Source organism: Penicillium bovifimosum (assembly GCF_028826915.1).
Source record: "Penicillium bovifimosum strain IBT 22155 chromosome Unknown utg000001l_segment0_segment0, whole genome shotgun sequence".
NCBI classification, from domain to species: Eukaryota; Fungi; Ascomycota; class Eurotiomycetes; order Eurotiales; family Aspergillaceae; genus Penicillium; species Penicillium bovifimosum.
In genome coordinates, this window is record NW_026622710.1 from 1,229,272 (window position 1) to 1,253,465 (window position 24,194).

The 24,194-nt window shown below is 50.9% G+C and overlaps 8 protein-coding genes across 8 annotated transcripts; 4 read left to right on the plus strand and 4 right to left on the minus strand.

Moving 5' to 3' along the window:
- Nucleotides 1–2,898: 2,898 nt before the first annotated feature.
- On the plus strand, nucleotides 2,899–5,778 carry chiA1 (class III chitinase ChiA1; the record flags this gene model as incomplete). The annotated part of the gene is made up of 2 exons (XM_056661211.1): nucleotides 2,899–3,451; nucleotides 3,506–5,778. 2 exons carry the CDS (start codon nucleotides 2,899–2,901, stop codon nucleotides 5,776–5,778), a joined length of 2,826 nt encoding a protein of 941 aa, XP_056526377.1.
- Nucleotides 5,779–6,535: 757 nt separating this feature from the next.
- Nucleotides 6,536–7,736, plus strand: N7515_000468 (CaiB/BaiF CoA transferase family protein; the record flags this gene model as incomplete). The annotated part of the gene is made up of 2 exons (XM_056661212.1): nucleotides 6,536–6,590; nucleotides 6,646–7,736. 2 exons carry the CDS (start codon nucleotides 6,536–6,538, stop codon nucleotides 7,734–7,736), a joined length of 1,146 nt encoding a protein of 381 aa, XP_056526378.1.
- A 556-nt stretch (nucleotides 7,737–8,292) lies between these two features.
- Nucleotides 8,293–9,686, minus strand: N7515_000469 (ice-binding family protein; the record flags this gene model as incomplete). Its single annotated transcript, XM_056661213.1, has 2 exons — nucleotides 8,293–9,476; nucleotides 9,545–9,686. The coding sequence occupies 2 exons, from the start codon at nucleotides 9,684–9,686 to the stop codon at nucleotides 8,293–8,295; spliced, it is 1,326 nt and encodes a 441-aa protein (XP_056526379.1).
- A 1,221-nt stretch (nucleotides 9,687–10,907) lies between these two features.
- Nucleotides 10,908–12,894, plus strand: N7515_000470 (putative alpha-1,3-mannosyltransferase; the record flags this gene model as incomplete). The annotated part of the gene is made up of 2 exons (XM_056661214.1): nucleotides 10,908–12,342; nucleotides 12,404–12,894. 2 exons carry the CDS (start codon nucleotides 10,908–10,910, stop codon nucleotides 12,892–12,894), a joined length of 1,926 nt encoding a protein of 641 aa, XP_056526380.1.
- A 305-nt stretch (nucleotides 12,895–13,199) lies between these two features.
- N7515_000471 (GMC family oxidoreductase) lies at nucleotides 13,200–15,572 on the minus strand (the record flags this gene model as incomplete). The annotated part of the gene is made up of 7 exons (XM_056661215.1): nucleotides 13,200–13,741; nucleotides 13,801–14,167; nucleotides 14,219–14,290; nucleotides 14,344–14,806; nucleotides 14,863–15,106; nucleotides 15,163–15,288; nucleotides 15,344–15,572. The coding sequence occupies 7 exons, from the start codon at nucleotides 15,570–15,572 to the stop codon at nucleotides 13,200–13,202; spliced, it is 2,043 nt and encodes a 680-aa protein (XP_056526381.1).
- Nucleotides 15,573–17,085: 1,513 nt separating this feature from the next.
- Nucleotides 17,086–18,229, minus strand: N7515_000472 (uncharacterized protein; the record flags this gene model as incomplete). Its single annotated transcript, XM_056661216.1, has 3 exons — nucleotides 17,086–17,326; nucleotides 17,383–17,951; nucleotides 18,041–18,229. The coding sequence occupies 3 exons, from the start codon at nucleotides 18,227–18,229 to the stop codon at nucleotides 17,086–17,088; spliced, it is 999 nt and encodes a 332-aa protein (XP_056526382.1).
- Nucleotides 18,230–18,809: 580 nt separating this feature from the next.
- Nucleotides 18,810–19,144, minus strand: N7515_000473 (uncharacterized protein; the record flags this gene model as incomplete). Its single annotated transcript, XM_056661217.1, has 2 exons — nucleotides 18,810–18,839; nucleotides 18,866–19,144. 2 exons carry the CDS (start codon nucleotides 19,142–19,144, stop codon nucleotides 18,810–18,812), a joined length of 309 nt encoding a protein of 102 aa, XP_056526383.1.
- Nucleotides 19,145–22,019: 2,875 nt separating this feature from the next.
- On the plus strand, nucleotides 22,020–23,859 carry N7515_000474 (LysM peptidoglycan-binding domain-containing protein; the record flags this gene model as incomplete). Its single annotated transcript, XM_056661218.1, has 5 exons — nucleotides 22,020–22,789; nucleotides 22,853–22,912; nucleotides 22,971–23,151; nucleotides 23,210–23,328; nucleotides 23,382–23,859. Coding segments are annotated over 5 exons (1,608 nt in total), but the record flags the coding sequence as incomplete, so codon positions are not given.
- Nucleotides 23,860–24,194: the final 335 nt, after the last annotated feature.

A 24,194-nucleotide genomic window follows, 5' to 3' on the forward strand; every position in this document is an offset into this window, starting at 1 on the left:
CGAACGTGGCGATGGGGTGGATAGTGCCGAAGAGGTTTACAACAACCAAAGCAAATATTGCATGGGATATTTCTCGGAAACGGGCTTGACAGAGGCGGCAATGATCACGCTTCGGCTGGGGTCGAGGTGGCACCGGTGGCACCTACTCCGATAGAGGTTTTGGGATCGGTGATGGGGCCAAGCTGATAATTCGGCTGTAGTGTTCTTGACCCTTTCCTTCCCCTCTTTTCTCTTCTCTTTTCTTTTCTCTCGCCAGTCTTGTTGTTCTTGGTGACAGGAATCGGACTTTTGTTTCGTGACCTTCTTCATCACATTCTCCACTTTGTCGATCCGAATACATACAGTTGTTCTTCATGGATTCTCCATCTGTATTGCATTCAAGTCGACGACCAGGATAGGGAGAGAGAGAGAGAGAGAGAGAGAGGAATGTCTGAGGCACTCAGGTATTCAACATGTTCGCAAGCTCACTTGTCAACTGGTGACCCAGAAACATGTCGGCTCACCATCGAGTACTCGCAAACTGAAATGGCGGGGAATATATCAAGCCGCATACCTACCCGAGACCGGTCACAGAAGACCGACACTTAGGTCGTCTTCGGTAGGCTAAGCAAGCCACTGAAGCTTGGGTTGGTAGGTGGCATTCCATTTCTGTCATTTCGACGTGTGAGGTAGCACGATTCTTTCCCAGCCTTGTTCTGCGTGTCATAGGCGCGGCTCACGGTTGGTCTGTGGTCATAGAAGAGAATCAGCACGGTTTTGCTTGAGTCCTCGAAGGCACGCAGTCAAGCATCTTCGGTCTCCGAACTTGCCTTATTCCCTGTCTTGTAATTCAGGGGTAGCCTTTGTCCTGAATCCTGATGAGCAATAAACAACACATATACCTAGTGACCTACTAGCCTCTCCCTAATTAGCGCCCATATTTCGCTTGCCCTGCTTCACCGACCTAAAACTCCCTAGTACGCTTGTGGCTTGATGCTACCTTAGAGTGTGGATCTTGTTTAAACAGCTTGAGTTTGATGAGATGCAATTTATTGACGCTCGGGTGTGACCAGGCTATACCGGTTAATCTGTTTTGAAAGGAATTCGAAACAAATAGATCTATCTGTTGCTCAATCAATTCAGTGCTGTAATCACACCGCGCAAGCAGACAAAGCCGAGCGATTGTACTCCAGGGATTACCCAGTGATCTAGGGCCGAATAATGGAAACAAGAGAACCCACTTCTTCTAGGTCGAGGATCGGAGAATTGACGCTTTTATCATTAGTCCATGAACCAAAGTATGGCACGCCAAGAGAGGCGATCTTCTTAGCTCCAAGGTCCCGGGTTCCCATTGGCCGTCCGAGGTAGAGTTGCAATCCACGCACAATAGTAATAAGATCTGACTACAACGTGCTCCGCCTTGGAAGCATCCACGTTTACCACGTACCTGCAGCTATCCCACAGGAACCTTGTAAACGCCCAAGATATCCCCCGCCCTGAATTCTCTTTGAGTCCTTGTTTCGGATGTCAATGAGTTTGATGGCCCGAGTCATGCAGCATGTAAACTGGGACAACTTCAAATCTGCTAATGCTTGGGCCTTGGCTACTGCATATCAGTGAGTGCTCGTCGGTCAGGCCTAGAAGTACTGGACTTCCAAGGTTCCTAGTTCGGTTAATTGGGATCCCAGTTCTGCCTTGCGCTAAGACTTGCGCTAAGAAGCGAATAAACGGTGATCCGGCCTATCCGGCAGAGGCCGCCCGGATCGATGACTTTGATTGGTGTGCATTAGAGGCTCGGCCCCGCAATTTGACCCCCAATGGCTTAGCGTTTATTTTTCAACCGGGGCCTTATAAGGCCCGTCGCTTCCGATGTCCATGTCTTGGTCTCACACCTCGGACTAGTACTCTGATGGCTTGATTCTTTCATGTCTTCCCACATCTCTGTAGGTAGTGTGTCTCAATACAGACGCTTCATTGACCTATGGCAAACAAACCTCCTCTCTCTTTCTATCTTCCTATTCTTGCCTTCGTACCTTGCTGCATCCTCTTCTTTCTCCCATGATCAGAACTTGGCGCTCTTCTATATGTCGGACCCCCATCGCCTGTGCGCCCCCGGGGAGTCTGTGCGGTTCAGTGGAGATTGGACGCTGTGATTGGATGTGATAAATCAAGCTATCTTTCTTTCTCCAGTCATGATTAAATACAAAGCGGCTAGGGTCCATTAGCATCTTTTAGCCTCTTTTATGCGGCTCTTGCAATCTAACTGCGCCGAAATAGGCACGGATCCAGGAACATACCCCTCGCCTGGACAATCCTTCTCATGGATAACGGCTAATCTAGTCCTCGCCCACATACCACTCGCTTAGGCCACTGGCTGGGGGAGGATATGACAGACCATGCATCTGGCTTGCGACGTCTCTATCTGGGCCTTTCACTTTCCACATGGAGAGCCATGAGGTTAGTGTTATAGCCGTTACGGATATGAATTATTTGTTTCCAAGCTCTAGTGAGCAGACTACGGAGTACGGAGCCTTGGATTCTTCCTGCCACTATGGGTGGGCTGGCCCTGCACAGCCGGAGGGGATCCGGAAATGGCTGAATGATGCATCTGCTCATTTCCACGGATTGATAGTCGTCTGCTCTTTTCTGATTAGTGTATGCTACCTCGGAGGTCGGCATTTTCCCCAGGGGGTGGAGATGAACAGGCTTTTGGTGGTGGCTTTTGTATTTCAGTCTCTTTCCCCCGGACTGTTGCATTTCTTTTCATCCAACAACACTTTCATTTTGAGCTCTTTGGGATATCCCAAGCAGGCGTTTGTCTGCGTCCTCTCGTTGTTCACGAGCCAGCCTGCCTCTCCTTAATCAGGCTGATAAGTGATTTTTGTACAATCCAATTCACCACATTCATTTTCAGCCAAAATGTTCACCAAGTCTTTTGCTGCCGTGTCGGCCCTGTCGCTTTTTGCCTCAGCTGCGAATGCTCTTGATGCCAGCTTAAAGAACAATGTTGCTGTATACTGGGGTCAGGGTCCCAACCAAGACAGACTCAGCCATTTCTGTGAACAGACCTCGATGGATATCATCAACATCGGCTTCATTAACGAGTTCCCCCGATTCGTAGGCGATATTCCTGGTTCCAACTTTGGCAATCAGTGTGATGGCAACCTCTTTGAAGGAACCAACTTGCTCAATGGCTGCCACCAGATCTGGGAGGACATCCCCATATGCAAGGCCGCCGGCAAGACAGTCCTGCTGTCCATTGGTGGTGCCACTGCTACAGGCGAATCCCTCCCTGATGATGCTACCGCAACTTGGTTTGCGGACTTTTTGTGGTACTCCTTCGGTCCTTACAATCCTTTGATTGCATCATTGTCTTGGACTGAAGAGCTCCTCGCCACTGCATTCCCGCGCCCATTCCTCGATATCTCCGTCGATGGATTCGACTTTGACGTTGAGCACAACGGTGGAGCTGGTATGTCGTCTAAAGTACCGCACTTCAACATACCTTCACTAACATCTTGAATAGGATACGCTACCATGATCAACCGTCTGCGTTGGCACTTTGACCGGGTCCCTGATCGCAGGTTCTACATCTCCGGTGCCCCCCAGTGCCCCATTCCCGACGCCCAGCTCGGCGATGCCATTGCCAACTCTGAATTCGACTTCATCTGGGTCCAATGGTACAACAGCAACGGCTGCTCTGCTGCTGATTGGGTCGATGGGACAGGCGAATTCAACTTTGACGAGTGGGTCGATGTCATTAAAGATAGCGCCAACCCCGACGCGAAGCTTTTCATCGGCCTTCCTGCATCGGAGACTGCCGCCAACGCTGGCTTCTACCTGACCCCAGAGGAAGCCCAGCCCCTTATCGAAACTTACATTGAGAAGTATCCCGACACCTTCGGTGGAGTTATGCTTTGGGAGGCCACCGCTGGTGACAACAATGTTGTCAATGGCTTGACTTACACTGAGAACATCAAGGAGATTCTGTATGAGTGTGCTCCTCCTCCTCCTCCCCCTTCTTCGACTGTGATCCCCGTCTCATCCTCGACTATGATGGTGACTCCTACCTCCACGCCTGTCTCATCCTCGACTGTCATGGTGACTCCTAGTCCCCCCGCCACGACGATGACTACCACCTCGGCGGCATCTTCCAGTTCGGTTGTGTCTTCTAGTTCTGTTGCTTCTTCCAGCTCCGCGGCATCTTCCAGCTCGGCGGTTTCCACGACCTCAGTGGCATCTCCAACCGTCTCCCCAACACACTCTAGTGCACTTACCACTCCTACTTCCTCGCCTTCTTCCACTGCCATTGCTAGCACCACAACCGCGCACTCGTCTACCATTGTTATCTCTTCTGGAACCTCCGCGCCTGTCTCATCCTCGACTGTCATTGTGACTCCTATTCCTCCCAGCTCGACAGTGACCACCACCTCAGCGGCGTCTTCCAGCTCGGTTGTGTCTTCCAGCTCGGCGGTTTCCACGACCTCAGCGGCATCTTCTCCCGTGTCCCCAGCACACACTACTGTACCTAGCACCCCTACTTCCTCGCCTTCTTCCACTGGCCTTGCTAGCACCACAACCTCGCCCTCTGCTGTTGTTATCTCTTCTGGAACCTCGTCTGCCATTACCACCGGGTCGTCACCATCCAGCAAGCCAGCTTCGTCTGCTTCCATCGGCAGCACTGTTTCTAGCTCCGCTACTTCATCGGCGACCACCATTGCCGTCTCTGCGCACTCTTCCTCTGTCATCTCAACAAGCAGCACTGTCGTAGCCCCTATTGCTTCCCCCTCAGGAGTTGCTGGTTCTCACCCGACCACCACTGGTGGTCTCACCGGAAGACCTCCCGTCAGCTCACCTGCCGGTCAGGGCTCCCAGCCTGCCTCAGGCTCCACTCCCCTAGTCACTGGCCGCCCCGCTAGCACCGCTCCCGTCGCTTCAACCACTGAGTCTGGAGCGGATTCCGCCAGCACCCAGCCCACTGGAGGACCCCAGACCAATGGAGGCTCCCAGACTACCGAAGGTTCCCAGCCTAGCGGTACTGACTCGGTCACTGCTTCATCCGAAATCACCGCCGCTCCCTCCGTGACTGCCTCGCCTTCTTCCTTGGCCCCGGGAACCACCACAACTATCATTGTGACATCGTACATTGATATCTGTCCCACTGGTTTCACCACCATTACCACCACCATTACCAAGACCTACTGTCCTGGTAACGCTGCCACTGCCACCGCCACTGGCGGAGCTGAGATCACCGCTCCTGCCTCTGGCCCTGCCACTCCCACTGATATTCCCGAGGGCTGGACCACTACTGTGACTGTCTGCACCCAGTGCGCTGCTACCCCCACTACCGTGACACTCACCAAGCCCATTGTCACGGCTACCACCGAGGTCGTCTCGCAGCCCACCGCTCCAGCCGCTGGCTCCGGGTCCAACACTGGATCTGGCGAGGGTGAGGGTGAGGGTTCCAACCCCGGCTCCGGCTCTCCTGGCCAGGGTGAAGCTCCTGGTGCCACAGTTACCGGAGTCCCTGTGGTGCACATTCCTGGCCCTAAGCCTGGGCACGGCCATGGAGGCCACTTCCACCCCGGTAGACCGTCTTCAAGTCTGATCCACCGACCTTCGCCTTCGCAGACCGTCGCCGGCACCCTCCCGGCCACTGCTACCAATGATGCCGGTGCACCTACCAACACTCCGGAGGGCGTGTCTCCGGTCTACACTGGCGCCGCCTCCCGGGCCGGTGTTACTGGGTTCTTTGGTGGCGCGCTCGCCGTCGCTCTCTCCATGTTCATGATGTTGTGAGCCTGCCCAGTTATCTGGATAGCATGATCTCACCATCTATGTGATGTGATTGATCTCACGATGCTGGTCTGACATGACTGGAGGTTCTCAACGGCGAAGATCTGTTTTTCATATGCGATTCTTGTTTTATATTATTTATGTCCGCCGATCTCCAGCTTATGGAGTGATTCAATAAAGCTTGGCCAATTGTTGTGATTCAGTTCGGCCATTTCTCATTGCGTTTGTGTCTCGAGCTTCTAATGACACTTCTTGAAATATCCCCGTCAAGCTCATTTCCTTGGTTACTATTTTACTCTCAGAATAGACGTCGACGCTGGTGTTCTTGTATATAAACACCAGTGCTTTTCATACACATAAAATGAACTAGTTACAGGTCACCAGTACTAGTCAACTGGAGTCAGCCATTCACCCTGTTAATTCGCGTTAGCTTTTTCTGAATTGATTTGCACGGTTAGCTCCCCACCTTGCAGAAGTGGTGATTTGATATGTTAGCGACTAGTCACAGCACACGTCCCCCCAATCTACTGGTCAATATCCAATAACTAATAGTTACGACATTTCGTAACTTTGCCTAGGTTGTTTCTACTCGCAACAGACCACATGTTCTCCAACTCCCCCGCATTGAACACCCCCCGGACCTCGGCTGCGGAGAAGTGGAGCCTTGGAACCGAGCGACCCTTAAAGGAAATATATCAACCTTCCATTGGTGCTGCCACGCATCAAACGACTTTCACCTCGATTATCCAACCTATACAACATGGCAGCTCCATTAAAAGGAATTAAAGTCGTCGAGTTAGCCGGCCTAGCTCCAGGTGCGCAATTCTCCCAAATACCCACTAACATACCCCACTAACAAAACCCCAATAGGCCCCTTCGCCGGCCTCCTCCTCGCCGACTACGGCGCCTCCGTTCTCCGCATCGATCGTCCCTCAGCAGGCACCGCAGTCAACGGCGACCAGCTTACCCGGAACAAAACCTCCATCACCCTCGACCTCCGCGACCCCTCCTCCCACAAAATCCTCCTCCGCCTCCTAGCAACAGCCGATGTCCTGATCGACCCCTACCGCCCTGGCGTCCTCGAACGCCTCGGCCTCGCCCCAACAGAAGTGCTCCAAAAGCACAACCCGCGCCTAATCGTCGCCCGCATGACTGGATTCCGCCGCGACGGCAAATACAAAGACATGGCCGGCCACGACATCAACTACATCGCGGTCTCGGGCGTGCTATCCATGCTCGGGCGCGCAGGCGAAAAACCCTACGCACCCGGCAACATCCTCGGCGATTTCGCCGGCGGCGGTGCAGTCTGTTTCCAGGGAATTCTGCTGGCGCTGATTTCGCGGTCTCATACGGGCGTCGGCCAGGTCGTCGAGGCGAATATGGTTGATGGATCGGCTTATCTTGCTACATTCCCGCGGCTGGCGCAGAAGGGGCCTATGTGGAGTGGGCCAAGGGGGACGAATGTGCTTGATAGTGGGTGTCCGTGGTATGATACGTATGAGACGAAGGATGCGGGAAGGTATTTTGCGGTTGGGGCTTTGGAACCGCAGTTTTATGCTGCATTGTTGAAGGGGTTGAAGCTTGATCCAAAGGGGATCCCGAGTCGTGAGGATAGGGAGAATTGGCCCGCGTTGAGGGAGATCTTTACGAGGAGGTTCAAGGAGAAGACGCGTAAGGAGTGGGAGGCTGTCTTTGATGGGACGGATGCTTGTGCTACGCCTGTGCTGGAGAATGGGGAGCTTGAGGAGGCTGGGTATGAGCAGAGGCCGATGGTGCATTTGGCAAGTACGCCTGCGGTCCCGTTTACGGCGGAACAGGGTGCTTGGTCTGGTGGCAGTCTTGTCCCTGGGGATGGGGGTGTCGAGACACTTAGGGATTGGTTGGGGTGGGAGCAGGAGAAGGACTTCTCTGTTAGGAAGGATGGGGCCTTGTTGGCTGTGGATGGGAAGTCGAAGATTTGAGATGTCTTTGTAGATAGTACTTCTGGTGGACTCATCACTGCATTCGTGTATAGACCCTTCTTAAAGATATGGAAAGTTGAAGAACGAAGATATTCGCGGGGGATTTCGACGAGTTCGAGCTGCCAAGGACATTGAACATCGTAATTCGTAAACCCGGGCCCGGGAATCGACCACGGCCATTTCATCGTCCGAGGTGCCCATCTTGCAAGTACATGCCGCATGCCATATGGTCATAACATTATCTCTAATGAACTCGGCTTCCATCCTCTGGGAATCAATCAATTCGTTCAGTCAAATTCGGCGTTTATATTCATATCATAAGGCCGATCTTCAGCAGATCGGCAAATTTATGGAGCGAAATATTTTGCAAAAAAAAGTTCAAAAATGCGATTCCACTTTCCCTAAATATTCGTGCCCAGCCCTATCAGGACCAGCCCTAACTATTACCAGCTATCCCGCTTCGTCAAGATAATTATGAGAACAAAACATTAAATTCAGACGGGAAAAGTAGGTGTGTTGCTTCTCAACGCCATGTCACAGATTATGGCCAGGACGGTCAAGGTGCCCTGACAGGTTCCGTAGCCCATGAATGGTCATATGCCTTAGTTTTGACAGGGGTAGACTCAGTCATGGATGTTTCCCATCTCTTGGTTGTGCATGGTGTGGGCAAGGTACCGTAGTCGTTGCGGTCATGGGCAGCGATGTAGTAGTCATCGTATGGTCCATAGTGGGCGTGGCCTTTGTCGTGGTGATGTTTGTGCTCGTTGATTGAGTATGGTTTCAATGCCGTGGGCAACTGGCCGCCGCTGCCATAGCCGTTGCCCTTGCCGTTGCCGTTGCCGCTGTCATTGCCATTGTCGCTGCCGTTGTCGTTGCCACTGCCATTGCCATTTTCGCTGCCATTGCCATTGTGGCTGCCATTGCCATTGTGGCTGCCATTGCCATTGTGGCTGCCATTGCCATTGTGGCTGCCACTCCCATTGCCACTGCCATTGCCATTGCCATTGCCATTGCTGTTGCCGCCAGTGTGGCCACCGTTGTTGCCGATACCGCCGCCTAAAATTGGCCCTATTTCTATGGGCCCTATGGGACCTATGATGGGCAGCGTAATGATTGGCGGTGTGGTCGTAGTGGCCGATGTCGTAGTGGGGGATGTCGTTGTGGGGGATGTCGTACTAGCCGATGTCGTTGTGGTTGTTGTGGTTGTGGTTGTTGTCGTAGTGGTTGTAGTGGTTGTAGTGGTTGTTGTCCCAGAGGTGAAACAGATCGGAAGAGTAATTGTATTGGTGTCCAGACTCACTTGCCCATTACGTGCAAGAAGGCGTCCTTGAATTACCGCATTGGTGGTAGCCGAGATAGAAGTGAGTGCCATGATGGTCCCAACAAAAGTGCTTCCTGTCCCCAGGGTTGCAGAGCTTCCCACTTGCCAGAAGACATTGCAAGGTTGGGCACCATTGATCAACATGACTCGCGAGCTGCTTTGAGTAATGAGAGTGGAATCGGTCTGAAAGATCCAAACCGAGTCCGGGTCTCCTTGAGCATCAAGCGTGAGAGTGCGACCAGTTGTAATCATCATTGGACCTCTACCTGGGACAGACTGATATACACCAGCAACAAGGGTTAGACCACCAAGGTCTGTGGATTCAATAGTGGCAGGTCCCCGGCCAGCTGCATCATTATATGCAGTCACCAGATCAAACTGTGCTCCAGCTGCGTTGGCATCGGCAGAGTGGATTGTTCCTGGGGGAACTACTTGACCAGGGGGAAGCCAGTGATAGCCGTTCCCGGAGAGACTCCAAGATCGCCACCGCTAACAATCGTTGGGCCTGTGTTTGTCACTGTTTGGCCAGCAAGAACCAGATAGGCCCCAGCTCTGCCGAGACCAACTGGAGCCTGTGCATTGCTGGTGATAGAGAAGAGGAGAGCAGAAATGAGTAGCTTTGGGAGCATGATGTTCAGTTTCCACAAATACCGTAGGTAGGTTAGGTACAATACAATAAGTAAACTGGAGCAGTGATGTATATCGATGCTTGTCTGCCCCTTAAATAGTTCCAGATTCTAGGTACTTTCAAAATGTCCATGAATCAACTACCTATGATCTTCCACATCTACTACCAATGTAAAACGTTTCTAACATTCCGGACTACTGCGATGCCCAGATTAGGGGGAGTTATGGCGCCTTAGGTATTTCGACCAAGGACAATACTGCAGAGTCAAATATACAAATATATGACTATGCAAGGCGCAGGCTTCCTCATTCTCTCTTAAAGTATATTATTAAAAGACCATTGAATTGATGACCTTAGAAGATAAGGTTGTTATAGAATGTCAGAACCAAATGAGATGGGAGTCACCAGAATTTGACAGCGAGATAACACGTCAAAGCCGAAGAATGAAAGCAATAGGCGGCTAAACTAGCCGTCCGTCGATCCGACGCCCTTTCAAACAGCATTCTCGCTAGAATTAGAAACTATTGTCAGTTCGGTTCGTAGACTGCTGAGTCGCGCGTCTAAGAGAGGTCCCCGTTACAGTCACCTATTAAATTCATTTATTGGCCTACTTATAGTGTGAGAAATTGGCTGTAGACAGCCCTTTAATAGTCAATAGAACACCGTGATGTTCATTGGCAAAACTCGAGACCTGATCTCCTTGGAAGGAGTCAAGGAGAAGAGTAGTACTGGTTAGTATGTCATTTCCCCATTCCGCTACCAGCGCAATAACACCTTATTGCTGAGTATGTGTTGCCAAGCTTCGTTTGTCTGACCAGATTGTGAAAAATTGGTTTTGTTGTTTTTTAACTAGTCGACAATTGGGCCATTGGTTGGAGTCTTGGAGAGCCCAATCTGCAACGATATTAGCCGGGGCTCTCTCCCCGCCTCTTGATTAAACACGGGAGTGACGGCCCGGACTACATTTATTCTGCAGCTCTGCAGCTCTGAGGATGTCTCGTCATTTTTTACACTGGGCCACTGGGTGGCAGAGGGATAATTGCGTTTTCTTGGAATGCGTTTGACATGTGGGCGTTTTGCCATGGCCTGCCATATTCAGCACTCAGCAGAGTGAAGTGCATTGGTTAAAACCCCTACCAGGTGGCGGGTGGCCAGTATTTCGAGTTTCTCAATTTATTTATCCTCTTCAACTCCTGTCCTCACAATCGTGCTCCCCACCGCGATGTTTGACTCGTACCTCCCGCAGCATTCAACTCCACTCAAAGAAGGCCGATCCCACCCGCCATGTCCAAGGCTCAAAGTGCGACGGAAAGGCATGGCTCTGCGGACCATTCACCTCGTGTTCGCCGCAGCAGCGGGGTGGTTAATAGTATCATGCTTTTTCTTCTGGACTGACTCCTCAACTTCGGATGCAAAGGGTACGCGGACAGCTTTTGGCATGGCCAAGGACAGACTCTGGCAGATACACCCTGCTATTGTAAGGGCTGCGGACGTATGGTGGCAGGATTCAACATCGCAAAATATGTCTGAAGAATCTATCGCGACGTCTCCAGTGGAAACGCAGGCCAATGTTGAGTCTGCATCAATAAAAGATAAAGACTCACAGAAATCTGTTTCTAAGGCCTCCAAATATACCAACAATAATACGGAGTCGAGGCATATATTCCCCGGCGACTTCGACAGAGCCCTCGACTACCTCTTCTCTATAATTCCCGATGAAATGTACCTCCGAGAACTCCTGCGGCCCGTGATAGGCACGGGTGCGGAAAAGCTGCGTGAACTCGGTCTACGCACGCGCGCATATAAACATTTCTTCGAAGCCTGGGAGAAACTCCACCTCGTCATCGAAGATAATGGTAATACCTACGTTCGAGACGATCTCATTCCCTACATCCGTGCCAAATTCAGCGAGCAAACCTTCCCTGAGGCGCTCCACAAATACGAAACCTATCGTCACTTCATTGCCAAATTCTCGGCCCTGTTGTTTCCGTGGACGAGCCCATACTTCGGAGATCATATGAGCTTGCACGCATCATCGCACCACGGAGGTCGTGGCATCGTGTTTACAGCGGGCGACAACCACGCGGCTTTCCTCCTCGCTGCCATCCCCTCCCTCCGTACCCTTGGTTGCGAGTTGCCCGTTGAAATCATGTATCTCGGGGACAGCGACTTAGGCGAAGACTTCCGAGCCGAGCTCGAAGCTCTTCCTGGCGTGGTAACGCGTGACCTCTCCGCCATGGTTAGTGATGAGGGCTGGCGGCTAACCGGCTGGGCCGGTAAGCCGTTCTCTATCCTCTTCTCGTCTTTCCGCGAAGTCATCCTCATCGACGCCGACTCATTGTTCTTCGTCAATCCCGAAGTGCTCTTCGAGGATGAGGACTACGTGCGCACGGGCGCTTTGTTTTTTAAAGATAGAATGATCATGCCCGAGAGCAAGAAAAGGTGGCTGCAGCAGATCTTGCCAAAACCGATTTCGAAACAAGTGCGGCAGAGCAGGATGTGGACTGGGGAGAGCGGGCATATGCAGGAGTCCGGTGTTGTAGTTGTGGACAAGTGGACACACTTTGTTGCCTTATTACTGGTAAGTCGAATGAATGGACCCGATAGAGATGGGGATAAGAAGGCGGGCATCGTGGGGACCTATGATATGGTCTATGGTTTGTTTCCCTCCTCCCTTTACCCACCCCGTCTATTTCACTAATCCCCGCGAAAACACAGGCGATAAAGAAACCTTCTGGATTGGCTGGGAGCTCGCTGGTGACACCTCCTATGCTTTCCACCCCGGCGCAGCCGGCACAATGGGCGTAATTCAAGACCCGGACAACTTCAATCCAACCAACGACCTGCCCTCCTCGAACTTCGACCGGGGACTCGCCGCTACCGTTACGGAAAGACACCGCAAAATGGCACCTGGCCATGAATCTGACCTTACTATCTGCGCCCCGCAACTCCTCCATTTGGACCGCGACAAACGCCCTTTGTGGTTTAATGGGTGGCTGTACAAGAACAAGTATTCGCCGACAGAACGGACGATCGGAGAGTTCGACGTTTTCATGGAGGAGCCGAAGGAAGTGTTGGATCCAGGGGCGTGGCAATTAGAGGAGAACAATATGTGTTGCTTGTCAAATGCGGCGACACGGCAGTTTACCAAGGAGGAGACGGAATGGCTAGGGGAATTGATTAAGATGGCAAAGATGAAGGAGAATTGATATCCAACTTCAGGGAAAATTGGAGCGCGCAAATTTTGAGAGATGGTATAATTCAAGTGATGGATAAAATCCATAGCTGAGTCGGATACATACAGGGACTTCGTTGGTGCGGAAACAGACTTCCTGACTGGGCCATGGGAGCGAAATTCCGTTGTCCTAAGCCCTAAACCTTTAATTAGTATCCCTGTCTATCCTCATAATCCCCAATCCTCCGAAAGCCCCCAACTCATAACAAATGTAAAACGTCATAAATGCTAGCACCGGCATCCAGCCAGCATCGGATATCATAAACAACAAACAACAGCTTACAAGAACAGACCGAACACATGCACAAGGAGTAGAAGAAAACTCCAACCTCCCAGCAATGCGACCCTCCCATTCCCAGAAGACCCACCATTATCCTGCGACACAGTAGTCTTCTTCCCCGAAACCGCACTAGCAACAGGCGTCGGATCGGACGAACTAAGCGCCGGCACAGGCGTAGCCGTCTTTTTCTGGTGGTACACACGAATGATATCACTCGCTTTCTCGGCAACACCGTAAGTAGAGGCCATGAGATGTGTGGACAACGAAATGGGGATGATACTGGCATCCGCAACACGCACGTTCGCAAGACCATAGACGAGCAGGTTCGCGTCGACGACGCCACCTTGGCTTCTGGGTAGCATCGCGCATGTCGAGGAGGGATGGAATTCTGAGCTGGCTTCTTCGCGTAGCCATTGCAGCCAGCCTTCGTCGGATTGGACGGTTGGGCCTGGGGAGATTTCTTTCGTGAGGGATTCGCGGAGTGGGCTTGTTTCGCCGGCTTTGCGGGCGAATTTGAGGCCTGCGAGGAGGATATCTGAGTCTGGGAATTGTTAGTTTGAGAGATAATGGGATAATTCTGAGGCCCAATGTTGTACATACCGGCCGGGTTTGATAGATAGTTGGGGTCAATGACGGGATGTTCCATTGGGTCTGAGGAGTTGATGTAGATCCGGCCGTGACTGAATGGGTGCTGTAGAGCGGCCGTGATGCCAATGTCGCCATTTCCATCACTGTTCATGAATAGAAGCTCGATTTGGCCTATGGGACTGCTGAAGATATCCGATGTCGTGTTGTAGATAGCTTTGTAGCCGGCGAGGACGCCGTCATCGTAGGTTGTGTTTGGTGCGTGTTTGTCGATTTGAGTGAGAAACTTCGACTGATATGAGCTTGCTCTGCTGCCGTAGATGGTGGTTGCGTTCACATATGCAACGGCACTGTCGATGTATGTAAGAAATTTGGGGTTGTTCTACGTGGATCAGCAAACACTCGTCTTTTTACTCGGTGACACAAGACTCACTCTATCCTTGCCGTTATTGTAGAAGATGGAGCCTGCTGTGTCTTTATTCGTGCTCCATTTTACCGTGGCGCTCTGTGAAACACTGTTAGTGACATGCTCGTTTCATCTAGAGGCTTGTTACTCACGAAGTGGTCTTGGAGGTGTTGGCCGACACCAGGGAGCTCGGATACGAGTTCAACACCTGCATCGGAGAGGACATCCTTGGGACCGACACCGCTATGAAGTAGAACAGTTGGGCTGCCGATGGTGCCACCTGCTAGGATAACTTCCTTCTTCACCTTGGCCATCCGTCTGGTGTTCCCATTATCGGTTGTGTACTCGACAGCGTTTGCTATCTTGTTACCCGAACTTTGAGAATGGTCAAAAACGATCCGCGTTACATGGGCATTGGTTAGCACATCGTAGTTGCTGCGGTCTGGAAGCGGGTCTAGATATGCAGAACGACTGTAGGACCGCGTCCAATTTGAAGGGTTGATGCAGGAGGTCGAGACATCAGCGCCCCAGTTCTCACCACCGTACATGTTGGCTGAGTTCTCAATGCCAATACTTTGCAAGGACGATACCCATTGGCCAACTTCCGGGAATGTACTAGGTAATGGTTAGCATTCTCAGCCAATGCCAGGGAAAAGAAACTTGAAACATACTAGTCGGGATATGTCGTATGGATCGGCCCGTCGGCCCCATGATTCGATGCATTCCACGCGATTTTGGCTTCGTTAATCACACCGTCAGTTGGCGGAGAGAAGGTCTCGCCTTTCGTCATTGCCGCATAGAATGAATCCCAAGACCAATTCTCGGCGCCGTCCATATCCCCCAGCATGTCTTTCCAGGCATCGATCTCATATTTTCCTGGACGGGTCATGTACAGCCCGTTAATCGCAGAACTCCCTAATTAAAATCCGAGTCAACTTTCCTTCTTCTCCCAGAGATGACCACATCCTCACCTCCGAGGACCTTCCCACGAGGCCAATAAATCTCCCGATCTCCCGCATTGGGCTGCGCGACAGTACTTAATGCCCAATCCAAAGGCGTACTCCACAGGGAATCAAAATATGCATATGCAGGGGTATCTTCAAAGACGTCAGTGAGTCAGTTCTCAGACAAAGACAACGAGGGATAGCACACCTATGCGATTTCGATACTGATCTCCGTCTCCGCCCGCCTCAAGCACAAGCACAGTATGCTCCAGGTCCTCCGACAGCCTTGCGCCCAACACCAACCCAGCTTGACCACCGCCCACAATCACAAAGTCGTAAGAATGGCCGGTCTCCGAGCGCGGCGACAACCCGCTGGCGAAGTGACCTGTTGCGATCAGACATGCGCCTAGGAGCTTTATAGGCAGACCAGGTCGCATTGTGATTGCAGTAGAGGCAGGTGGTTGAGAGGTGTGAAGGAGAGGTGGAATAGATGTAACGATATAAAGTCCCATTGAAGTAAACTGGCTCGTGTCCTTGTGGAGCAGTGACTTAGCCATGAGAAGCTAGTTAACTCGTCGCTCATTTCTACGCGATGATCTCCGATAAGCACCTGAGTGTTGAAGCCTGAATGAGTTAGATTGGTGGATCCCGATGTGGATTCCTACAAATGAGATCTTGGTTCATATCGTTCCACATGGTTCTGTGTTTCTTTTTTCTCTAATTGAGTTTTATCTGGACTGGGTTTGTTTGTTCTACCCGCTTTGGTTCCATGGCTTATGTTCCTGGTTCGGTGGTTCCTAACAAACCCATGGGTGCGATTAGACTTTCTCTTTTGAAAACTGAGGTCCTCGAGACACGTGTGCCTCGTGGTCAAGATCAATTCCCATTTCCTACATCTGGACCATTTCCTTCTAGCGAACAGCTCACTAGTACTACGTACATATGGGTGATGGGTCTGCAGGCCCCTGCCAGCGAAGTCGTGGCTGCATGGTAACCCGCCTGGTAGCTATGCATCATGCACAAATCCGCCATTTATTGACTGGCTTTGTCTACACTCTACTGTACACTCTACACTGATATGTGGGGCTGATGTGGGGCTGATAGTAGTCTCCGATAGGCTGCTTTAGGCTGCTAAGCAGATGATCGCAATCCCAATTTGACGAGTGTCAAGAGAAGGAAAGATGGATCTCAACCAGGATCTCAGAAATCTACCAATCAAGAACTCCGGCTCCGCAGCTACAGTAAGTGGAAAAAAATCTATGAGCAAAGATCACTGATATGACGAAATCTGGACCTCGATCGGTTCTGATCGCACAGTGTCCTTTTGATCTCTTTGCATCTACTGTGTATTGAAGGTCTTCGGAATGATCTCACGGGAGGGTGAATGCGTTAGGGTTTGAAGCGCCCGATTCCTCGCCGATCTAATCCGTACTATTTCCCTTCAACCCAATCCAACGACACGTTCCGGGTTCACCCCGAGCTGTGATTAGCCAGCACCTCGATTAGATTGTACAGATCTATTGGCGTCTTTCTGTGAAGATTCTAGTACAATCCGTTCTGTTGGCTATGGTCTTATTGCGGAGCGTTAGCGAAGCAATATAGTAGGGAAATAGGAGGGTACTGTGTACGGAGTATGCCGGTCTGGAAATCACAGAGTGCAGTGTTAGCGCGGTGTAGAACGGCAGAATCACATCCTAAGAATTCATCTTTCCATTCTTTACCTACACTCATCGAATTCATATTTCGACGCTTCGGACATCCATCAGTGCGAAGGCTGACCATAATCCTACAACGCGCCGGGCACGAGGTAGACTCGAAGTATATCAAGTACCTCACGAAGTTTTGCCACGCGGTACCCCCTATTACAGATTGCTGAGCGTTAGCGAAGCAATCAGAAAAACACCTGGACAAAATCGACCTAGAGAAATATTGCACTGTCTAAATGATCCGTTAATGAGACCCGGATTCCAAAATCTTTTGATACACTGCCTTTGGACCATCTGGGATCTCAATCGGAGCGGTAAGATTCCTGAGATCATATTCTCCCCCCTGTCCAACAGCCTCGAGCGCCAGATAGCCGGGTGCATATAATTCGACATCCTCTTCCCACTGCTTGCGATAGTCCACACCTGGAGGAGCCATACCACCTACTGATTCCAGAAGATCAAGAATTGGTAGATCCATGTCCAATCTGTTTATATAATCTGAGTTAGCCGTATATATACCGAGGAACGGGAAGGAACTCACGGTGTGTTCTGATGGGCACGGCCGCCTGAACGCTCTTTTGCTTCTAGCACACCAATCGTTCCATTCACGAAAAGGTCCAAGGAAAGAGAAAACATATTAAAAGGACGGATCAGAGTTGAGAGCCTGATATCTCCGTTCAAAGCAAATTCAACCAGCGTCAAACGGGCTGTTTTTAACCCTTCCTCATCTACTATCATGAAATGCCTCGTATTTTCCTCATACAGAACACTCCCCATCTTAGTGAGGTAGATATCGCCAAAACAAGCACTCTCAAGATAATACCAGGGAAGGAAATCCTGCACAGAGTGGGTGTTAAGAGTGGCAGGGTTGGGAACAGCCACATTAGGGATAGGGTTCATGATAGGCAGGCAATGTCCTGCTTCGTAATCGTAACGATAAAAGAGAATCGCGAGCTTAACCCATCGGGCCTTGTTTAAAGGATCTTCAACAGGTGCCACACAGATGGCATGGTTCGGCTCACAAGGCAGGAATGCATAAACCCGCTCTAATGCCTCGCGAGGATAAGAAGGAAACTGATTTCCCTCGCTTATAGCACGATTGTGATATGACTGACGTACAATTAGTTAGGGAATATTCAAGATTGTCCGGAGAGTAATACGTCACGGAATTCCTGAGAAGCAGAAGCCCATTGTTGTACCAAGGCACGGCGTCGGCGCAATTCGTGTTCTTTGTCTCCATCAAGGTCGCTTGGTCGTGGAAGCCAGCTTTCTCGGACAAAAAGTAGCCACCCTTTCACCTGTTCTTCAATCTCATCACGAGACACGTCGGTTGCGTGACGTTTGATTTCACGAGGAATGCCGCCCGGCCAGTGAGATGGTGTCGCCATATGTTTCTGTATGTTGCAGGAGAAGGGGGCACTTTCAAACAAGTACTCTAAACAGAAACGCCGAAAATCTCGGCTAGGGCGAACGGCTACGCCTGGAACGAGGCAGGGCCCAATCGTCCAAGCGGCTCACTTAGCGGGAAAGCGACCAACGCCCAATCCTTTCCAGTCTACTGATCAGACCCCGAGGTGCCCGAGCTATCCGGTGCAAGTTACAGAAATTTCTCATCTCTCCACGGACTTATCCCAGAAAAGACGAGAAGAGGTTTGGTTATACTTTACCACTAGTATGGTATACGGTAATTTAAATACACATCGAACCCCTTGAACCCTTCTCATCTATGCACAGGTCTCCAACAACTATGAGTTTGGGATTTCTTGTTCTCAATAATAATAATTAATTGGTAGTGTTTGCATCACTCGGTGTTTGTTATCACATCACCTTGGTTGTAGTGGGGTTTGGCTAGTAACAGTTGAATTTTTCAATATCTCCATTTAGGTAGAGCCATGCCCGAATGGACAAAATGCCGATAGGCTTGGCTCGGAAGCTTATCTCCCAATGTAAAATACTAGCCGTAGCCCTCTACGTGTAGGACCGATAGATTGGCCACATCTGTTACCCTCGATAGCGCGACATACAGCTGGCCATGGGAGAACGCTGACCCTTTTTAACGACTGTCCCTGGCTCTTATTAATCGTCATAGCGAAACAGAGACGAATTGGAAACTGCACCCGACGGAGAGTGAAGGATAGCTGGCCCTCGGTCGTCTCCAATGGCACACGCGGGATCGTGTGCTCCGCCGCTTTATAGTCGCCAGCGATGATACGGGCGGTGATGTTCCAGTCATACAGACCCGTGATGATGAGACGGGTGCCGTTGCAGAGGTCGTCCTCTTGACGTAGGTTCCGGATCAGCATAATCGGGGCGCCGACCTTCAACGCCAGCTCCGACGGCGGCAGGCTGGGGATATTGATGGAATGTGGATACTCCGGAGGGTGCTCTCTCAGGGTGAGTTGGCCTGCGGTTCCAATGGTCCATACAGATGAAACAACTCGCCAGCCACCATAAAGGGTTTGTTGTTTCCACTGACACGCTGATCCGGAGTATAGGAGATGGAGGTAAAGGCGAAAGCGGCGTTATACTGACGGATGCGGTTCCGGGACTCATTCGCGCGAGGATCAGCACTCGTTAAAAGCCAGTGTAGATAAGGAGGCGGCGGGTGGATTGTGCTTAACTGAACAGCCCCCTTTTTGCAGCAGCGAGTAAAAAGAGGATTGCTCTGGGATGAGTTACTGCGCCGCTCTGCGAGCCAATGAAGAGCCTTGCAGAACCGGCAGGCGTGCTCCATACGGCCAAGATCATGTCTCTGCACAGTGCCAGGGCGGTACTGGGAGCGAAATGCAACGGGCGTGGCCAGGGGGTTCGGCAACAGGGGCATAAGTTGAACGGCTGGCGGCGGCGGGCCAGGTCGATAAATTGGGCTATAGGAAGCTGATCACGACAATTGAAGCAGGACTGCCTCCCGGTACGGGCTGGCGGGGGGACTTGACGGATCTGCGGTCTGCATGTAGCACAGTTAGTGAAGGGCTGGGGGCGCCGTGAAGAGTCGACGAAAGCCGATAGCGGGTGAATGCCGCTGCAGCAAGTGCACTGGCGAGTCTGGGCCTCCTCCGGTGCGACATGATTTTCAGCAGTATCAATAGTATTGGCACGTACGGGGGCGTCACTCTCAAACTGTGTTGACTGGGGATGACGGCATCCGTGGCAGGTTTCAAGCTGGACATTTCTGTCGTTGAGGAACGCAGTCAGGGGTCGTTTGTTACGGCACCGCTACAGCGCTTGGTAGACGAACGGGCGTTTTCGGCGTGGAAGGCTCACGCAGTGGTGTTGGATGGGAGGTAGGATTGGACATGGCAAGAGGCTGTAGAATTGAGATGGAAGCAACGCGTGAACAGGTAAACAAAGCCAGGGAGATGCAATGGCAGAGGCTAAACCCAAAGTGGGGATGTGGCTTCGCGCAGGCCAATGATAACGCGATAAAAAGAGAGCGACGAATGGAAAGGGGGACATGGACGCGTAGCGGGGCACGCTGGAGCGGCTAACCCAAAGGGGGTCTGCAAGTGGAACCTTCGTCATTCTATTCTCTCATCTTTACGAGGGGCTTTGGCATCCTTCGGAGGCCAAGCGTCAATTGCTGAGCGTTAATTCTTTTGTGACCCCCAAGTAGATATAGATTCCCGGTATCTGATTGGTGGAGGATGCTATTCTGCCGATTCTCACCGCTAGACATCTAAAAATTTGGGGACCTAGTGTAGTGGGAGATGTCAGATGGACCCACGTGGGGATGTCGAGGCGACATTTACACATGGGCATCGCCGCTCGATCAGGTGGTTCGCGCCGAAGGCCAATGGTACTACTACTGAATCATCATTCATCGCATTTTTCGGAGGCAGCCCGAGGCACCTTCTGACTCATTGAGAAAGGCAGGAAAAAGACCTGCCCCTACAGCTGAAACAGCGGCCATCAAGCAGGAGGTTGATACCCTTGCTGAGGTCATACCTGAGCCGATAACTATACTCTCCCTTACCTCAGTATCCTCAGACTATATGCATCACGTGATCGCCAGACGCCTCTATCACGTCGCCAACGCGGACGCGAGGGTGATTCCCTCTAACCGTGTCGTCCCGCCTTGTGATGATGCCTATCATAGAATCATTCTCACTGAGAAACAGCTTTTCATGTCTAATTGATGCCAGCGGCCAGTCATCACATGGGACGTTCGTAATCGGTTCCTAAGTGCGGTTTAGAAAAGGCCCTTCGAACATAAGGAGGGACTAGTACCCTGTTAAATTGCAGTAGGGAAATTCGAACCCTCGGGGTTTTTTCCCAGTCATTTTGGATTTCTTTCGTATAACGATCAGAGAACAACTGAAGTTCATCATTGGTACTGGGCTGATAAAGGTCATATCATTCCTGCGTAGGATGGACCCGGAGCCTATTTAATGCTTGTTAGACCATCGCCTCTGAACGAAACGAAGAATACAGGATCCTACCATTTGCTTTTATGTCGAATTTCTTCAAACGAGCGCAAGGACCACAGCTCTTTGCCGTCTCTTCGTCCCTAGTCTTTATCACTGGAACATATGAGTGATGAAATGTCCCTCCGATCTGCAAGCTAATTATGGGCAGGGAACCGTTGAGAGCGCACCAGAGTGAATCTCCGAGGAGGGGGCGGATATCCAATCGCGATGATCGTTGCGCAGAAGCTTGAGACGTCCGTTCTTCGCGCCGTGAGTGATTTATCGCGCCTTCTGGATCATTCGGCTGTGGCCTGCCTGGCATCTTGCTTCCCCTTCACACACAAGAAAATTACGCAATCTATGACTAGCATGCACCAGGGTCTCTCCGGTCATTTCCAGGTCTTCGCGCGCGATCAAAGCTCGAACAGCCGCGACCCAGCCTCTCCCCGTCGTCAATGCCGGAGCCGCCTCCTAGTCTCTTGCTGCTGTTGCTAGCTCCTCTAAATCCTCTTGTATATAGATCATGGACGTATGAAGTGGATGCAATCCAAGAAACGTCTGAGGTTGGAGTGAAACCTAACCAATCTCATGCGTCCAATTTGCCCCAGTGTTCTATGCTAGAGTGCCTTGGGCTACCAAGCAAGCTTGTCTGCAAGCCAAGATGGCATAAGACTTTTGTGGCCCACATTAATTACTAGGAAAAAATATCAAAATATATACAGAACAGGCAAAAGAAAAGTGGCCAATTATGACTTTTCGTATCCGTTGAGTCCCGCTCTTGGTTCTCATTTCTAATGGTGTGAAACGAGACTTGCATTCCGCACTGAAGAGTTGGATTTCAAACGTCGACACCGCGTGTGGCTCGGATACGAAATATAACATCTCCAGAAATCCCCAGACAGCTAGTTATGGTGGGCACGAGCTTCTGTGGAAGCAAACTGCCAGCTGCTTGGAGTCCTCATCAGGCGAGCTCTGCAACTTGGTTATTCAGCAAGCAGCTGCCGATAAAGATACTAATGTACTCTGCAGCTCATGTGCTCTGCAATATTTGACCACAGTCGCAAACTCGGAATGGGGACAAATGATTTTGGACCCAGAAGTCGTTTCAAGCCAAATTGACAGCTGCTCGGCGACTGCGACGTATAGTGTCACATATACAGCATCCACGGCTACCACGTCTACCACTGCACCAACTGTGACAAGCAATGATCGCTGCAACGTCACCGATCCAGATACGATCACCTATACGATCCAGGGCAATGAGACATGTCTAGATATCTCAGCATCGAAGAACGTTTCAACCCCGGCCTTAAGGACTGTAAATAATCTGGATGTTGGCTGTGCCTACTTGATGTCTGGCCAAGTACTCTGCCTTCCAGTCTCTTGTGAGACTTATCTTGTTCGCACAAATGATACGTGTGACAGCATCACGGCAAGCCTTCTTAGATCGGTTTCTACGTCCACATTCCGATCATGCAACCCCTGGATAAATTCGGCATGCTCAAATATGAACAGTCTGGTGGGCCAATATCTGTGCATCAGGTATGCTCTCTCTCCCAAACATTTTTTGCTAGGTAGTGATTTGAAACTTACTGAAACTTCCAGTCCTCCTGGAACGAGTGAAATTCTAGAGTCGTTTCCATTGCTCCCAGCGACAACAGCCGTGTGAGTAAATCCCTGGTTACCATCTTTTGTTTTGAATGAATCCTAACTTCAGACTCAGTGCAGTTCCAACTGATGCAGTCACTACATCAAATACAGACTGCGGCCAATGGTATAGCATCAAGGATGATGAGACCTGCCAGACTGTGGCGTCCAAGTTCGGCATCGATATAGAGGACTTTTACTTTTTGAATCCTCAGCTTGGCCAGAACTGCAGTTCCCTCTGGCTAGGAAATAGCTATGTATGCCCCCTTCCCTAAATGATTTGCACGATTTCGTTTCAAATTAACATCCATCTAGTGCGTTCAGGCGGTGGGAAGCATACAAACATACTCGGGATACAACACTTCATCTGCGTACACCACCCTCGATTCAACAATCAACCCTAGTTCCACGCTCACTGTGAACCGTACCACGACGTAAGCGCATACTCTTTCAACTATTGTCGAGGATTTTCCGTCTGATGCTACAGGTCAAGCCATTTCTTCTATTCTTTCCCTGATCCAACCACCACTACGATGATATACGACACGAGTATTTATGAACTTGCACGAAGCTACACGCTGTGTAGTGAGGCCATGGCATATTATAACATCACAGGTGACACCCAATTTACTGATCAAATGTATGACGACGCAGAGAGGTATTCGGAGTACCAACGTGTTTGTCTGGTCGATCCGACAGCACTTCCTACATCTCCGTTCAATACCAGTATTGTGCTGTCGACAACAGAGGGTTTAGCCGTCACTAGTTCAACCCCAGCGATCACCAAAGCATCTGCCACACTTACCTCATCCGCTACTTCAACTTCAACGGGGACAAGCACAACGGCGACGCCAACCCCAACGGTAACCATTTCTCCCAATGGTTTGTGCGGTACTGCAAACCACGGAGTGGCCGGCCATCTGATCTTCGGAGGAGTCACCCTCAAATTCCGCTCGTGTCCGTAGACGGTAGAACGCAATTTGATCAAGTTCAGTCTGAGCCTTTCTAAAAATTAAAATACGTAATCAAAATACGTACGGACTAAGACTGGCGTTTGAAAGATTTGGATAAAGCTAACGCTCAGCAATTGAGGCGGGGGGTCCGGGGGGCGCCAAAGCCCCCTGGTATATAAGAAGGGTTCGTTGAGGACTAGGAATGGGAAGCCTAGGGTGTTGGTGTTTTGTGCGTCTTGTGGGTCACGTGGAGTTCGCGCGAATGCTATCGCGCAAGTAATACCAAAGAGCCGAAGATCTCTAACACTTACGTTCTCTCTACCCCGATAAGACTATTGATTCCGCGA